Below are 19,143 nucleotides of genomic sequence, written 5' to 3' on the forward strand. Positions count from 1 at the left end.
GATGGAATCCTCTCACAAACTGAGTTCATATGAATACCTAATTGCTAATCCCAGAACTGCCTGAAGATGTACCTCAATAAACACACTGCCTGATTCCCGCTGTTCTACTTGTTTATGAACTGCTGTTCTTTCATGTGAGTGCCTTTAGTCATGTCCCTGATGAGGGCTTAACGGTCAAACTGGGGAAACCACATTTTGAGCATGGTTTATTATTAAGACAGAAATATAACAAGCATTTCTGTATTACTCTTAGCAAATCTATTCCCTCTCAAAATTTGAAGTTGACATCTGATGCCAAGAAACAATACAAGATTCCAGAAAGAAAAGGATCCATAAAATTACCATGTACACTTCCAGTTATTCTGTGAATTCTAAAGTAAAAGCTAAACTTATAGCCCAGACCTGCATCTTCCCAAACCATTTCACCAAGGATAAGATTTAGCAGAGGCAATTCGGAGGTTTCATAAACATTTGACTGGAATAAAAAAAATAAAGAAATCATTCATACATACATAAATAACAGACACACACACATTTGCTGTGCAGAGAGCTTTAATGTGTTATTGACTCAAGTGGCCTGATTAATCCTTTACACAGATCTTGCAGCAAAGCCTTCTCTGTCATCTTTAAACACATGAGCTTACTGTAAATATTTTACTGACAAATAAAGCTGAAGCTCAAAACAGGTCTGGTTTTAAATTCAGGTTTGTGCAGATATCCACACAAAACCGCTTCCTGTCACAACACATTGTGCAGTGCTCAATTAAATGCTAGGCATAATGTCCCAGGCAATGTTGTTCATTACATACTGATAGTTGTATAGTAACAAGTGAACTTAACACTTACCATGCTGTGTTAATCATATTATGGTTTGGAATGCTTAATATCTGAGGAATGTTAGTAAATGCTGATAGTGACCATTCACCTTTGAAATATAAAGTTCTTATTCCTTTTCAAATTTTGCTTATTAGTTTAATTAAGTAAATTTTGAAATTTTCAAGGTGACAGCTACTTTGTATCTTTGGATTCGAGGTAGTTTTTTGTTTTGTTTTGTTTTTTTGTTTTTGGCAGTGGGAGGTAAGAGGGGTGACTATTAAAAGGTTTAAAAACTACTTAAGTTTCAATAGATTATCTGTTATTACTAACTCTCAGCTGAGTAAAGTAGCAAATTTTAATTTGGGAACTGACCTCATGAGGTAGGGCAGACATTGTGAAAGCCACTAGGGAAACATTTTTACATGTCTACTTTGCCATTAGAATTAAGATGGTGGGTGTAGAGGAGTGAATGGAGATCCTCCATCATCTTCTACCACTTTGAATCAATGCTTTGAAGTCTGGAGTCTAAATCCTGCTGCTATTAAAGTAGTTAATTAGTAATATATTTATGTGGCACTTTCAATCTGCTTCTAATGCCCATACATTCTGATTATACCATCTAATAAATAAGAGCATGAATGTAGCACAAGGTAGTTTCTATAAATAAAACAGGGACAATTTTCAAAATTATATGATTTTAGAATGTTTTAAACATATGAAAAGAAAGCATCCCCACACTAGAGACTTACAGAAATAAAGAGTTAATTTTCACTGGCAAATTACTCAAATTATGATTCAATATTAAGGATTATTTTACTGAATAAAATTATTTTTAGGAGAATGGTGGTAGAATCACGTTAAACCACTCTCAGACAACTCAAAAGAACCATATCTAACATTATATAACCTAAAGTACTATATCTGCTTAGGAAGTAACAGTGGCTTCACCTTATTTATTGTGTCAACTTGAAATGTTTCTGACCAGCTTTTAAAGTTGTTCCCCCTCCTTCACATAACATATATATCATCCTGGGAAAATTAATTAATCTGCATCTAAATTTCCTTACTGAAAAATGGGATAACGAATAAATGGATGCCAGATCACATACAAAGCAAAACACACACACACACGTCAAAATTAATCTGAAAATCTCTGAAATCACCCAGAATGTACAGTTTTATTTATAGACCCTATATAGTAAAGTCTGAAAACCACTTACCTAGGTTAAAGGAAGAACAAAGGTAAAATCTAGGTACAAATGTTTGGTTATTCAAACCATCCTGCCTTAAAATAATAAATTTCTAGCAGTTAATGGTGGGTAGCAGGGGGAAAGATGAAAGATGTTGAAGAAATCTTAAGTCTGTACATACCACTGAAGTGGAATGGGCTGCTCTTTGGAATAATAAGCATGTCTAGCAATCTTAGCAATTTAACATTACTTAAAACAATATATCTTCTCAGTATCTCTTAAAAACATACTTTTTTCTTATCCCACATAATTACTGCCTAGGAAAATTCACTCATGCATATGGTTTGTATCTCAAATTTGCATCACTAATCTAATATCGTATTGTGTTCCATGTTACTTGGATACATTATCACATCAAATTCAATATCTTCAAAACCAACTAAGTTATTTTTTTGCCAAACTTTTATATTATACCACAATGCTTTAAAGACTTCATTTCTGTAACTACCAGAACTTTAACAAAAAAATACTGATTTGGCAGGGCATGGTGGCTCACATCTGTAATCCCAGCACTTCGAGAGGCTGAAGCGAGAGGACTGCTTATCTCGGAGGCTGAAGCGAGAGGACTGCTTATCTGAGAGGCTGAAGCAAGAGGACTGCTTGAGGTCTGGAGTTTGAGACCAGCCTGGGCAACACAGTGACACCCTGTCTCTATTTTTAAAAATTAATTAATTAATTTTGATAAACCAAATATCCCAAATCAGAAACCCTGGCTACCTCTTCAATCTTTTTTCTCATTCAGTCCCTAAAACTAAGTAATTTTAACCCAAGTGTTTTTCAGACTCATCACCACGAGAGCGAAAACCCCAGATCAACTATCTCTCATTTGGCTGTTTTATTATTGAAACTGTTTCCTAAGCTACTTCTTATCAATTCATCCTGAACACTTTTGCCTAAGATGTCCTAAAGTACTCTATCTACTCAGGAAATAATAGTGGCTCTCTCTTGTTTATTGTGTCAACTTGAAATTCTTCTGATGGGCTTTTAAAGTTATTTCTCTCCACTACGTAACACGTATCATCCTGGGAAAATCACCTAACTCTTCTGTGCCTAAATTTCCTTATGGTAAAATGAAATAATAATAATATCACACAGGACTCATGTGAAATTGAGAAACATTTGTACAGCAAGGTAACTGTACAGTGATAATAGTTTCTGGCACTTTGTAAATACTAAGTAAACTTTATATATTATGACTTTCTAATATCCATACTTTATTATCAAATGTTCTCAAAATAAATCCTTAATTCAACCAGGTTGAACTCCTTGTCTCTCTCTGCTTTCAGAATTCCTTCTTCATATATAATTTTTACCTTAATCTATTAAACTTAATCCTATTTATCAAAATTGTAAGTTTTTCAAAAAGCATTGTTTCTTGAATAATCCCATCTTCTGTGATTACTCTTGCATTTATCATTACCATTTTATCTTTCAAAATGAAAACATTTTAGAAATGTATCAAAAAGTCCCCAAATCTCACCGACAGATAATTACTAGCAGTACATTAACACATTTCATCTTTTGAACCACAGTTATTTCCTAAACTATGAAATAATCTTCTGAACTGTATTTTCTGAAGAAGAGATGACTAATAATGAAATCATGAAGAAAATACCAAATTTCTATTGAAATTTCTATTTGTTAGTTTTATGTATGTATGTATGTATGTATGTAAGTGTGTGAATGAATACAAATGTCTCTATTGACATTTTATTGGTATTGTTTCTGACAGATAAGTATATATAACAGAAATATTATTCAAGATCATCATCCTTGATAAATAGGTATTTAAAACAAATTTTTACAAGCTAAACATAGACACTATCTTCACTTTCTAAAAAGGCCTTAATCATTGATATAATAAATCTGTTTATATTTTAAAATTATGAACTACATTTAAATTTTTAAGAAAAAATTTACCATCATAAAATAACCTATTGCACAATATTTTGTTGTTTTAAAAAATAACTTTAATCAGCTGATAATTTCTTTACATTTAAAAGATGGTGATGAGGATGAAGATAATAGCAATAAACACTTATTTAGCACTTAGTTATATATGCCAGGTACCATTCTAAGTGCTTTGCATGTATTCACCCATTTAATTTTTAAGCAATCCTAGTAGTTCCTTTTATTGCACCTAATATACACATGAATCAACTAAGGTAAGGAAAGTCAAAGTTACTTGTCCAAGTAGCTAACCGAGCAGCAGAGTAGGACTCTGAACTGTTAAGACTAAAATGTCTCTCTAAATGCTTTAAACAAAAATTTTTTTAAAGTAATTCTTTAAAAATTTAAATTGTTTTAAAAATGTGGTTTATAAAACATGAATCCATTTAAGATAAAACTTTCACATGTTAGATAAAAGCAGTCTCACGTGTGAATACTTTTTAAGAACTGAAACAGGCAAACACAGCATACATTTAAGAAAGACATGGAGCCCGGCATGGTGGCTCATGCCTGTAATCCCAGCACTTTGGGAGGCCAAGGCGGGCGGATCACCTGAGGTCAGGAGTTTGAGACCAGCCTGACCAACATGGAGAAACCCTGTCTCTACTAAAAATACAAAATTAGCTGGGCGTGGTGGCACATGCCTGTAATCCCAGCTACTAGGGAGGCTGAGGCAGGAGATTCGCTTGAACCTGGGAGGTGGAGGTTGCGATGAGCCGAGATGGTGCCATTGCACTCCAGCCTGGGCAACAAGAGCAAAACTCTGTCAAGGAAAGGAAAGGAAAGGGAAAGGAAAGGGAAAGGGAAAGGAAGACATAGAGATAAAATACCCTAAAAGAAATGCAGTAGAGCAGGATATATACTTTGGTATTTGCTAGAAATGCTTCCCAACTGAAGGGCTAGAAGATACTACAGTGTAGTCAACCAGTGGCCCGGAAGGCAGGAGTGTGGGCAAACATATGATGAGAGAAGCACCCCATGTAACTTCAAAGTATGGTATCCTTGAAAATGGGAGTCCTCAGGTGCAAATTTGTGTTCAGACACAGTTTGCCCTGTTTCTTTTCTTACAAGGCTTCTCTTTAGTTTCAATCAACTAATTCACACCTCTAAATAACTAGTGGAAACAACTAGGAAACTAGTGTCATATACTCTTCAAGAACCTGTACCGTGAATTTCAAAATACATAAATATTTTAGGCAATTAAAAAAAAGCAGAGTGGCACATTGAACAATGAGATAGTTACTACTTGCTTCTTATATACTAAAATCCAGGTATATCTCTGTCAGACAGGAGTAGGAGAACAGCCATATAAGATGTAAACTACACAGAACAGAAAAACCAAACTCATCTCATCTTCCCAATCTCCCAATCCTCCTCTGTGTCCAGTAATAGCTAAAGACATTCCCAACAACCAGTTATTCAAGGCACAATCTCAAGCTTTATCCCTTTTCCTTTCTGATTGATTACAGGAATATTCAATCAGAAGTAAACTCTTGTTAAAAGTCTATTTCAGAACTCTCTCTCTTGAACTCGTTTGTCTTAACTGCACTGATAACAGTTCACATTTCATTTCTCATCTGGATTACTAAATGGCATCACAATTCAATCTCTTTGACTACAGCCTCTTCCCCTAAAATCTAGTTTCACAACATCACCAGAAATTTATTTATAAAACGCACCTATGTTACTCTTCTGCTTAAGACATTTCCAAGTGCCTTAGAAAAAGCACAAAAGTTCAAATAGCCTCAACAGTGTGTACAGAGTTACTAGATGAAATAAAATGGATAGATGAGAATGAAGTAGCCTAATGCTTGTGGATGTTTACCTATTTAAAGTTTATATAAAGTTGAGGACTGCACTAAAAAGAACAATTATAGGCTGAGATTTCATGTAAACTGGTAAGAGGTACTAATCATATATTTTAGGCATTTCTGAAAATTTTACTTAAGGAATTTTAAAAAATGGCTAATTGAAGTTGTATGTTCACCTGTTTTTAAGAACACATTTTATATTTAATAAAGAAAGAAAGATAATGCTTGCGTGAAATCTAGTGAGTAAACATAAAGTCAAATCTTAAAGAAAGATCATGTCTTGTACACTTGGGCCACATGACTATGGTACTCATATTGGTTTTACAAGGATGTATATTTACATTTCTAACTCCTTTCAAAAGACGAACATCTCCACATAAAATTATAAATTGAACATGAGCATCAGTTATTTAAGCAACTACTGCTAAGCCACACTAGAGCCACAGAAACACTTAACTGAGTTTAAGTAGGTCAGAAATGCAGAAATTCAGAAAAGTTAAGAATAAACGCCATGCCAGAAGCCATCTGTGTCAGTGACAATGTTAGTTCATATACTGTGGACTGGGGAAAAAATATTAGATGAAATATTTACATATGCAATACATTTTTTGTTATTCTGTTAACTATATAGTAAACTAATTTTTATATTTAGATAATCAACAATTATTAATAGCAAAGTTCAGAAAATGCTAAACAGAGATACATGTATTATTTTTAGTATGTGTGCACAATCTCAGAGACAGACACATAAACATATAAAATTAATACATTTTTGTTAGAAACAGTGGGGAGTAAAGGAGAGGATAGAAACACACATTATCATCCCAATTGTCCTGGCTGAGTTTAAATTTGGAACTCTATTCCCAGTACCAGAGAAAAACACCTAGAATATAAAGAGATAATCAGTAATTCAGAGACTCTTGTTTCATCTTTAGAAAACAAAGAGTGCCAATTAAGGAAAATAATTAAGTTCATAAAGAAAAGAATGAAAAACTCACGTTCAATTACCTTTTCTAACTTTTTGGCTTCAATATGTCGAAGTACTTGTTCTCTCCAGTCATGAGGAACTTTACTTTTTCCTGGAGGATCTAATAAAGAATGCTCAGAACCAACCCTTGCATTTGGTCTTTTTGAAGGACTAGTCCGTGAATAATTGAAATCACTAACTGACATAGTTCTCTCTGGTATTTCATTAACAGAGGGTCGAGCACTCTGAGGTCTTGACGCATTTGGACCATCTATGCTGTATGTTCGTGCAGAAAGAGGTCTCTGTGATCCTGGCATCATTTGAGGAGTTCTTCCCACTGAGTGGAACTCTCTGTATGATAAATAATCTCCTTCAGGAATCTGGGCCCACCTTGTAGAACCTGGATCACCAAGATTTACAGAGGCTGTGGAGGACACACTACTTTGTCGCTGAATTGTACTTCGAGTTACTGCAGGAATAAGTCGGTCGTTTGGTGAGATGGCCCACATTTCCCCATGTCTTGCTGGGCCAAGTCTCTGATGTAAATGGTATGCAGAATTAGCTCGAACATTGTTATGATTAGAGAAATTCAGATTGGCAGAATGTTTAGCATAACTTTGATTTTCTGTGCTCTCTGATCTAGGAAGGCGCTGAGGAGGAAAACTGGCATGATCTATTTGGGGATTTTGTTTGGAGTGCCACAAAGTGTCTTTGACTGCAGCACTGCTACTGTATTGGATATTATACTGTGGAGGACCATATATTTGAGGTGTAGATTGTGGGCCACTTGTGGGGCCTCTTATTATATTTGGCTCTTCGGGATTATGATTTGAATCGAACTTGAAAATTGCCTTTGTTCCTGACATTAAATCAGAAGATGAAGAAGAACCAGTAAATACCTGCAATGGTTGATCATACAACAGTGTGGCAGACTTGCTCCTGACTATATTTTTTCCATCGACAGTAGATGTGATTTTAACAGTTGTACTTGGTTGCTGAGGTCCATTATCACTAAGAATATCATAGATTTTTAGCCCTCCAATCTCCATATTAGTTATGCTATGAGATTTCACAACAGATCCAACTGGACCACTTTTCTGAGGGGAGAGATCTTCAGTGCTTTTGGAAATACCTAAGTCAACAGAACAATCACTGTCATGTGGTTCAGTCCTATTAGGAGACTGTGAAGTTTCCTCAGAATGTCCATTTATCTTATTTATGGATTCCAAATTAGGATACTTGTTTCCATTTTCCAAGTGCTCAGTTTCTTCTTTAGAATTAATGCTTAAAAAGTTTGTTCCAAGCATGATATCCTGTGTTTTTGATCTTTCCATCTCTGGTTGAAACGTATCATTAGTTATTAGCTTATTAAGATTCATATTGATGTGATCTAATTTGTGAGTGTCATCAGCTGTGGCTGTTGAGTCAACACTTTTCTCAATTAGAACTAATCGCTCTTCGATATTCAAATCATATTCAGGTAAGTTAAAATCTTTTTTATCATGAGCTTTGAACTTTTCCTCTGTTGAATTGTTTAAAATATCTCCATTTTGTAAAAGGCTGTTAAAATTTTCATCTTCTTGCCTAAAATAAAGATAATTTTATGAAAAACATAATAAAGCCAAGCTTTCTTAGTAACAGGGAACATTAATAAATAAATTGCGTAGGTAGACAAGTTAAAAAACTTAATAAAAGTCAAAGACAAAAGGCATTTATTATCAAGCATGTAATTTAAAAATATTATCTTAATAGTTAATAGAGCTTTATATTCAGTAGCAGACAAGTAATACAATTAAGTTACAGATAAAACCAAGATTAATTTTCATCAATATGCTCAATCTAATTTGTCACAAAATAATTCAAAGGGCTGAACTATGAATAAAGTTGGAATTTTTAATCTTTGCTGCATCTTTTCATGAATGTGCTAAAGAAACAAAATGCTTGAAGGAGGGCAGATATATGGAAAGAAAACTAGTAACATGAATAGTGGAGTAAAGCACACAGGACATTTTTACAGTTAATTTTGAAGTCTTACATTATTAACCAAATTAACCATAGTTAACGAAGTACACAGTTGTTATTACATTCAAATATATAGGTAAGAAAACTGTACAAAGCAAAGAACTGAATTGTCCAAAGTTTTATATCAAATATGTAAAAGGCATAAAAAGATACATGAAGTCTAATCACTCTTCTAAGTAGCTAGCTGTATTTGGCAAATACTTTTAAATGTGTCACTCCAAAATTATAGAAAATATTTTATTTTTACCTGGTGGTATTAAATATTTGTGTCCTCTTGAATACATACTCAAGTTATGTTTCCACAAAAATTCCCTAATACTGGGTCTTCCGATTACAAAAAAGAAAACTTTCATTACTAGAAACACAGCACAAAAAGGTGTTGCTGTATTCCTTGCTTAGGCTCTATTTATTATATTAAAAGCAGCATTTAGGAAATATACCACTTTCCCAACAATAAACAAAATTTTATTATTCAATAAATTAATACGATAATATCTAGGTTATAAAAATTAGTATTTTAAACAGTAGCTCATAGCCTCAAATTCAAAGAACAGAAATAAATGATTGATTGTAATTACACAATACCTTATACTTATTTTCAGGCATAAAATTCACATCCCTTTTCCAACTATACACGTTAATATACAAATTTTACTTAAATACGCCTGAAATTTAAGAACAACTCTAAATGACTGTTAAAAATATCCATACATTAAACTTTTGGTTTAGTAGGTACCCCAAGTAACCCATTTTTTTTTTTTTTTTTTTTTTTTTGAGACAGGAGCTCAATTCTGTCACCCATGCTGGAGTGCAGTAGCCTGATCATGACTTGCTGCAGCCTAAACCTCCCAGGCTACAGAACCTCCCACCTTGGCCTCCTGAGTAGCTGGGACTACAGGCATGTGCCAACATACCTGGCTAATTTTTTTTGTAGAGACATGGTTTCACCATGTTGCCCAAGCTGGTTGAACTCCTGGACTCAAGCAATCTATAGTCTTGGCCTCAAAAATTGCTGGGATTACAGGTATTCTACCACATCCAGCCAACCCCAATCTCTCTCTTTTTTTTTTTTTTTTTTTGAGACAAGGTCTAGCTCTGTCACCCAGGTTGGAGTGTGGTGGTGTGATCGCAGCTCACTGCAACTTCCGCCTTCTAGGCTCAAGTGATCCTCCCAACTCAGCCTCCCAGGTAGCTGGGACTACAGGCACATGCCACCACACATGGCCAACTTTTCTACTTTTTTGGGTAGAGATGGGTTTCACCATGTTGCCCAGGCTGGTCTTGAACTCCTGGGCTCAAGCTATCCACCTGCTTTAGCCTCCCAAAGTGCACAGGTTTAAGCCACCACGTCCAGCCCATCTTTCTAACAAACAGAGTTTAGCTGATAGAATAACACTATGGTAGAATGGCAGGGCCTTACTCTGATAACCAAATTTCCTTTTTTCTTTTCAAACCCACCGCCAACATTATAGACAACCAATTTCTCAAGAGCCTAAATAATAAAATGTGTTTTAGACTTCAGCTAAATTCCAGGCTATACAAATTAACATTTATCTCTCTCAGTGAGTGTGTCCTACAAAATTAAGCCTAAGCCAAATATACACCACCAGTCAAGAGTATTTGAATGAATCCTTTAATGGCAGCCCCCAAAATGATTCTGCATCTCTAACTATAAAAATACTCCTTTCAATTTATATTACCTCAAATACGCTGTTTATGTCGCCATATCTAAAAATATATAAATATTCAACTTTTTAACCAGGATATGGAGAATCTAGTCTATTCTTCCCCATTTGAAAATCTAATTTAAGATGGTAATGTATAAAAACTAAATAGAAAATCAGCAATAGAAATGGGGAAAGAAAATATATTACTGGAACCACTTCTATAGTATTTATTTATTAAACCCTATATGTTTATGTATTCGTTATCTGCCTTACTACTTCTACTTATTGTATAAATGAAAAACTGTAAAAGATGTTCACACACCTTATTTTGGAATTAGTATCAATATGAGTTTGTTTCACTGGAGAGCAGAGTGAGGTGTCTTGACTACTATCAGTATTAAGAGAAACTGAATCAGACATCCGAGATGGAGAAGAACAATTGCTGTTATTCTGATTGCTATTGTGTGTAACTTCATCTGATAAAGAATCTGTTTCCTTTGTATCATCTGAAACAAAACAAATTTAATATCAATGATAAATTCCCCAAGAATTGTGTGAAATGTTTTTCAGTGATGACAAATGGCAGTTATACCGTCCTGGTTCTATATATGAGGTAATAAATTATATTGATAAGAAAATCGGAAGCACCCCAAAAATACAGTCCTAATACAAAGACTAAATAATTTTTAGATGGTGATATAATTTTTTAAAAAGTAACCAATGTTGGGGTTACTAAGAATTTGATTTAGTTACTGACAAGGTGATATTATTAAGTACTGCTTTCTAAGGTCAGTTAATTTCAGTGAATATACTTTTCACCCATTTACAATTGGAAAAACTGATAATGAAAATATAGTTTACAACCTTTCCGAACTTATCTGGGCAAGAAATTGTTTCCTATATATATGGAATTTTTCCCCCATCCACTCTAATAAAAACAAGCAATTCAGTCAATCTACAAACATATAATTACCAAACAAATCAAGGAATTTTCAAAGGTCAGCTCTTCCTTAATGTTTTTAAAACGTTTCATAGACTTGTTTATGAATGGTAAACTCTCAATATGTGAGGTGGTTGTGTGTGTAGCAATTATATGAACAGAAACAGACAAGCGTTCATATTCCATAATGGGTAGTATAAAAAGTAGTATTTTTTCAAAGTGGTGCTAAAAAGGTTGTTTTTTTAACTAACTCAATTCTAGCCAAATCATGGAAATAGTGTATAAAGACATATCCATAGAAGATTATATGAATTAAGGATATCTTTGATGTTCTGAGATCTTAGGAGCACAGCTCAAGTAGTCCGGATTGTATTCACAGTTAACAGCAGCAAGTGGGACTCTAAGTCTGATCTCAGTGTATTTAGGTTTTGAGCTCTTAACCATTAAAATAGATGGTTGTTAGGTTCTCTCTTAGATACACTCCACTTCCTCCTCATCATGGGGGCTATTGTGACAATTAGATAATAACACGTAAAATATTAAGCGTAGTACCTAAGCAATTAGTGCTCAACAAATTCTAGGTATCACTACTACAAGTATTATAAACCCAAGCTATCCAAGGGCCACCTTGATAATAAGTATCATTGATGCCATGAAGACAAATGGGTAAACATTTGAGGATGATGATGTAAAGATACTCAGGTGCTGGAGGGGAGGGGTGAGGGAAGGGATAGATACCCTTCAAGATCTCTAAGAGTCTAAGATTGCCTTATATGAAAGAATGGCTGGCAGAGGTTGGACAGCGTGTAAAAAATGTTTTGTGATAGAATGAATAAAAATAAGGTACTGTGCTGAAAGATAAATTATCTAGCCTATTTGTTGCAAAATTGTTCATTAGCCTCATTGTATGTCAAATCAGATATGTACACATGGATAAAATTAACTCAAGGATCACACAGCAGATAATTGGCAGATATGAAATTACAATCCAGGCTTATGCGTCGGTAAAGTTCATCCTTTATAAGTAAATTTGCATGAGGAGAAAGAAAAGACTATCAAGGCCTTTCGCTAAAAACGAGAGAGAAGGAAAGAGAACCTTTCAGAAAGCCATGCCTAAAAATTTGTTTCTAAAATGTTTCAAATAACGTAATATTGAATGAAATTTATTCCAAAAAAATTTATAAATTTATTGAGGCAATTTCTACTCTTAGTACTTTCCTTCAACATCTAACCTTTTTTGTTATTACTAAGTGCTACAACTTTTGGCTGGTTAATAGAGGTTTCAATTAATGGTGGTCGCATCTCCGCCATTTTCATCTCTTCATCAGAAGAAAGTTCTTCAGATTCCTAGTAAAAAGCGGGGAGGGGAAAAAAATTAAATTTTTGTTTCTTCAAATAAATAAATATTAAGTCATAAGAATTTAAAGGGAAAACAAATATTATAAACACATATTAAACCTTTTCAAGATACTGCAATAAAACACAACCAGTCCTTCCAAGCCTGTTTGTACAATTTGCACCTCTACCCTTTTCATGGCATCATTATCCTAATCAAACATTAGGATACTGCTCCCTCTATTCCCTTTTTTATACTGAGATATTCACGTGCTGCATCTCCTATAATATTCTCACAACTATAATAACTGTCAACCAAATATAGCTCTATGAATTAGAGTAACACTCTACTAAAAACCTTTAGTGGCTCCTCAAGACAACAGAACATTAAGTCCAGACTTCTTAGCTTGGCTTTTCAAAGCCCTGTAATCAGGGTCCTATCTACTCTACCGATCTTATTTCATAATATTGCCTCTGACTCATTCAGTAACATAAAATGTTATTTTCCATATGTTCCAAATGCCATTCTTTTGCTCTCATAATTCCTTCCCCTTTCATTCCGTTCTCCTGTATCTGTGAATTAAAATCTTCCAAAACACAGGTGAAATGCCCCCTTCTCCTTAAGGCAGCCATAAATCTTCCTTCTAAATTTTTGTAACACTTAGTACTTTTTTAACACACTTAGCACAGTGTATCCTTAATTATATGTGTTTGCATTCATTTAAATCCCTATATCCACTTATCCATTCTGCCACCTTACCTCCAAACACAGTGCCTTACACATAAAAATTACACTAAATGAGTCATAAGTTCACTGTAACAAACCTAATAATTTTTTCACAGCCTATGTTACATTAGCTTCAGTACATACCATAGTGTATTGAATGATATTAACCATCCTTTTAAAAAAAAAAAAAATTATTCCTGTTGTAAATGACAGCTCACGGATAACCAGGAAAAGAGATGGTGTGCTTGAATGCACTTTGAAATTTTAGGGATGAAGACGTATTAACTTAAATAGCCACTTGTAGCTAGTATACACTGCAGTGAACAATGCAGCTATAAATCAGAAACACTTCAGATATTCATATTAAAAAGTTACAGCTTCACCATTTTACATTACCATTAGCAGCGTATGAAGGGAATATAAAATGGTGGAATCATTTTTTATTCATGAAAATATATATCCACACAAAAACCTGTACACAAAAATTCACTGCAGACTTACTCATTACAGCCAAGAAGTGGAAATAATTCAAACGTCCATTAATTGAAGAATGGTTAAGCAAAGGGTGGATATACACAATGTAATATTATTCAGTCATAAAAATGGATGCTGTGTTGATATATGCTATAACATAGATAAACACATTATGCTGAGTGAAACAAACCAGGCACAAAAGACCATATATTGTGTGATTCCACTTAAATGAAATGTCAAGAATAGGCAAATTTATAGAGGCATATAAAGTAGATTTTTGGTTGCCTAGCGCTGAAGGGGATAAAGGGTGAGGAGTAACAGGTAAGGAGTAGGGGATTTCTTTCTGGGGTGAGAAACATGTTCTAAAAGTGATTGTAGTAATGGCTGCACAATTTGGTAAATATACTAAAAGCCACTGAATTGAATACTTTAAATGAGTGATTTATATGGTATGTGAGTTGTATCTCACATAAAGCTGTTAAAAAAAAAAAAGCTCCAGCTTTTATTGATCCACTAGAAGAAACTCCACATCTAAAACTATCTCAGACATTCAACTAAAAAACCTTTCACATTCAAGGATAAATGCATAAATAAGTTAAATAACTGGGTATGCTTATAGTAGTCTTTTCATTTTTAAGCTACAGAAATAAAAGCAATTATGTATTTTACAGTAGCCTAGACTACCCATAATCTAATTCGCATAAACATCTGAATACAAAGGGCATAATAATTTGTAAGTTTAAAGTGACAAATGAGTGATATTTTTGCAGATATGAAATTTCTCAATGATGAATGCATTAACATTTTCTACAATTAATATCAGGTCTTTAGCAATAATAAAATATTAAATTGAAAGTTCTTATGATTGCTCCAGAATAATCATAAAATCATACCTCAAAAACATCATCATGGTTAACAATATGCTTCAAGTTCTCAGAGGCTTTCATATTTGCAGTCACTGGTAAACTCCCAGGACTAATCTCAGCTTCAGGTTCATTGATCTTCTGTATAGAGTTTCCTATCATATATTTTTCTCTTTCATCAACTTTGCTTTTTACTGTAGTAGTACTTTCTGAGGTCTAAGTAAAAGAAAATAAAAAGAGCTCATATTCTTTTGAGTTTTATATGTATTTTAAAAGTTCAGATAAAAATTTGTAAGCAATTTACCAACTTCCAATTCTGGGACTAATCTCAAACACGAAAACTTTAAACATAGAAACCTGTGACACTCACAGATAAAATGCTCATTTTAGGATCACATGGCCCTCAAAGATCCATGAGCCACATTAAAATTTAAAAGTGAGCCAAGGTTACTTTCCTCTTAGAAACTGCAAGGCTTTTAAGTGTGGACAACTGAGTCACTTAGCTCAGCATACTCAACTCCGGATGGTTAAAATTGTTTTCTGCTCCTTGTGAACTGAATGGTAACTCTAATGACATGTAAAACTTTTGTTTCTGTGATACAATAATGTGTGCGTGGCAAAGTCCTAAAGGAATATACCATTTAGGGATTTGTGAAAGTTTCTGAAACATCCCAAGGAAATGAATGCCAACTGTCTGTCATTGCAATTACATTTAAAATGAGAATGGGGTAAAATGGATCAATATTACTGGGGGAAAAATTTCCATAATAATAATTTTTCTGGCATTCATTATGTTCTTTGTTCAGACAATGATTTTTTTAAAGGTTACGCTGACGCTACATTGCCAATTGGACATTCTATAGCCAGAGAGTGGTAATGATAGTAATTATGGACTTCACTGATTATTACAGTTTCCTAGTTCAGGTAGCTGAGAACAAAATCTTAAACTGGCAAGTGCAGTCATGTGGCACTTTACAACAGTGGTATGTTCGGAGAAATTCGTTAGGTGATTTTTTTACTCTGTGAACATCATAGAGTGTACTTACACAAACCTAGATGGTATAGCTTACTACACAAATAGGTTATACGTTATATAGCCTATGGCCCCGAGGCTACAAACCTGTATAACATGTTACTGTACTGAACACTACAGGCAATTCTAACACAATAGAAAGTATGTGTGTATGCAAACATATCTGAATATAGAAAAGTTGTGTTATGATGTCATTAGGCAATAGGAGTGTTTCAGCTCCATTCTTTTTTTGAGACAGTGTCTCGCTCTGTCACCCATGCTGGAGTGCTGTGGCATGATCATAGCTCACTGCAGCCTTGAATTCCTAGGCTCAAGGGATCCTCTCACCTCAAGTCTCCCAAGTAGCTAGGACTAAGGAACATGCGACCATGCCCAGTTAATTTTTAAATTTTTTGTAGAGACAGGTTGTCTTGCTATGTTGTCCACGCTGGTCTTGAACTCCTGGCCTCCAGTGATCCTCCTGCCTAAGCCTCCCAAATAGCTAGGACAACAGGCACACATCACCAAGCACAGCTAATTTTTTTTTTTTTACCTTTCTGTAGAAACAGTCTCACCATGTTCATCAGGCTGGTCTCAAACTCCTGGGTGTAAGCGACCATCCCACCTCAAGTCTCCCAACGTGTTGGGATTACAGGGGTGAGCCACCATGGCCAGCCATCTCCCTTATATTCTTATTTTTTGTTTTTGAGACAGAGTGTCGCTCTGTCACCCAGGCTGGAGCACAGTGGTGCGTGCGATCTCAGCTCACCGCAACCCCTGCCTCCTGGGTTCAAGCAATTCTCCTGCCTCAGCCTCCCAAGTAGCTGGGATTACAGATGCCCACCACCACACCCAGCTAATTTTTGTACTTTTAGTTGAGATGGGGTTTCACCATGTTGGCCAGGCTGGTCTCAAACTCCTGACCTCAAGTGATCTGCCTGCCTTGGCATCCCAAAGTGCTGGGATTACAGGCGTGAGCCACTGCGTCCGGCCCCTTATACTCTTATAGGAACACCATTGTATGTACGTGAGCATGTTGACTGAAATATCATTCTGTGGTACATAACTGAGCATTTAGAGTACGTGAAAAGGGTCACTATATCAACTGCCATTTAAAAATAAGAACTTGAAATAGGCTTTGGTTAATCCTTTTGAATTTTCTAACCTTCACACCCACATCTTTATTTGTATCTTGTTGGTCTTCATGTGGTTTCAAATCTCTTCCAGAGTCTTCATTGGTCTCTTCATCTTTTAATCTGTGTACAATGGTTTGAACCGTTTTGACCATATTCTTAAGCTCATCTGGATATGGTGTTGGATATCTTTTTAAATTTCCCTCCTACAGAAATAAAATAAATGAAATATGAAGTACAAATATTTCTAATGTCAATCTCAAACAAAATTTAACCTATAATCCATCTGAATTACATTAGATATCAAGCTCATAGGGATAACTGTGAAGATAGATGATAGACTTTGAAGGCATTTTAGGCTTAATAAAAATATGGTTTTATAACAAAATAGTAAGACTTCACAGTAAATTTCAATGTTTTAAAAGTTACATCAGACTCAAATATTTCCATTTAGAGATATACAGTATGAATATTGCCAAAAATTGTGCCACTTAGCTTTGAAACAGATACACATTTTTCGGCTAGATATTCATCTACGTATATATAAAATTCAGATATTCGTGTATTTGTGTCTCACATACCAAGAGTCATATTTTTCCAAGGTCAGCCTATCATTTTCTAAGATTCAGCTAAGTTTGTATAAGGGGCAAATAATTACATTCATAAGTAACTCAAAAATATGTATTTACTACTCCTATCACTGTGATATGTTTTCAATTCCATAAAGAAACAAAATGTCCATAACAAAGAGTTCTTTATCTCTAAGATGTATAAAAATAAATCATTAAAGAAAGGGAAAGGGGAGAAAATCATCATTACAAATATGGTGGGGGGGGAAGTCAGCTAAACTGAAGTTAAACATAAAGGGCACTAATTTGAAATACAGTGTTAGTTCATTTCTCTAGCCTATAATAACGTTTTCCTCTTATAGTTATATATACTATGAAATTTAGTTTTAAATCACATAGTTTTATATTGTTCCCAAATTCTTTCATGTCTCAAATATTTGGAATCAGTAACACTTCAAGTGCCTTGAGGACAAGGAATAAATCCAATACTTTTTTATATCCCCAAACATCATAGTATATATAGTACCAACTTAAATATCAGCAGACGTGTTTCAAATTTTAAAGAATAAAGAACAGACTCACCCTGGGAGGTGCCTCCCTTTCATCTTTGTCTTCATCACATTCAAATGCAACTTGAGCCCGCTGTTTCCTCTGTTCCTCCCACAATGAAGGGTTAAAACTTTCATTATCTGATATAAACATAACTAGAGAAAAGTAAGAAACAAAAACTTACTATATTTTATGTAATTATGGAAAACTATCACTTGCTCCTAATTTCTGTATGAGTTATGTTCATTAAAATAAGTCTAAAATAGTTAAGAATAGTCAATGCAAGAAATTAGAAATCCTAATGCATAGGCTGATTCTTGATAATGTCAATGTAAGATTTCTTTACAATGTCAATCACATATCCTTTCTTCCCTGAAGCTGATTCATCTTGTTTTTTTACCAGAAGGGTTCCTGAAGAGAATCTACCAATGAAAACACCACAGATATATGGTTTTGGGCAGTGCTCCAAAAGGTGCTATGGTAGAAATGCAATTTCAACACTGTATTAAACATTATACATAACATGGATTATACACTAAGTAAAGCTCTTACAATATATTTTCTATATCAAAATGTAAAAAAATGGAAATTTTAAGGTAAACCCAACACTTATATATTCTATCAGGTATATAGGGTGAACATCCCTAATCCAAAAAATCCAAAATGCAAAAAACTCTAATGAGTATTTCCTTTGAGCATTGTGTCAGCACTCCAAAAGGTTTGGATTTTGGCACAGTTTGAATTTTGGGTTAAGGAGGTTCAACTGATATGAATTCTGCAAAGATTCCAAAGTCAAAAAAAAATCAAAACCTGAAACACTTCTGGTCTCAAGCATTTTGGATAAGAGATACTCAACCTGTAACATCAAAAGCAAAGATTTAACAACTCTCAGTTTTTTGTTATTATTAGGCATCTAAAAAATACATAAGGCTTAAATATTAATTCATTCAGCTATTATATATCATTCCATAGAAGTTGTGCAATACAAAATAAAATCACAATTTTTTTGCCCATTAAAAGAAAATGACTATCCCCTACTCAAAACAGAGATTACAAGT

At 34.3% G+C, this 19,143-nt stretch overlaps 1 protein-coding gene across 5 annotated transcripts in view; it reads right to left on the bottom strand.

Annotated features, from left to right (window-relative positions):
* The window catches only part of ERBIN (erbb2 interacting protein), a 144,523-nt gene that overhangs the window by 12,369 nt on the left and 113,011 nt on the right, over positions 1 to 19,143 (bottom strand). For 4 of the 5 annotated variants that reach the window (XM_023195762.2, XM_023195759.2, XM_023195763.2 and 1 more), the window contains exons 16-21: positions 18,119 to 18,240; positions 17,000 to 17,173; positions 14,853 to 15,038; positions 12,656 to 12,770; positions 10,806 to 10,989; positions 6,836 to 8,378 (exon numbers count right to left, since the gene is read on the bottom strand). In XM_023195762.2, the coding sequence (XP_023051530.1) occupies positions 6,836 to 8,378; positions 10,806 to 10,989; positions 12,656 to 12,770; positions 14,853 to 15,038; positions 17,000 to 17,173; positions 18,119 to 18,240 (2,324 nt within the window). The remainder of the gene's footprint in view (positions 1 to 6,835; positions 8,379 to 10,805; positions 10,990 to 12,655; positions 12,771 to 14,852; positions 15,039 to 16,999; positions 17,174 to 18,118; positions 18,241 to 19,143) is intronic. The other variant, XM_023195761.2, reaches the window with a different exon arrangement.

The sequence above is a fragment of the Piliocolobus tephrosceles genome, chromosome 4, assembly GCF_002776525.5.
Source record: "Piliocolobus tephrosceles isolate RC106 chromosome 4, ASM277652v3, whole genome shotgun sequence".
In the NCBI taxonomy this organism is placed as follows: domain Eukaryota; kingdom Metazoa; phylum Chordata; class Mammalia; order Primates; family Cercopithecidae; genus Piliocolobus; species Piliocolobus tephrosceles.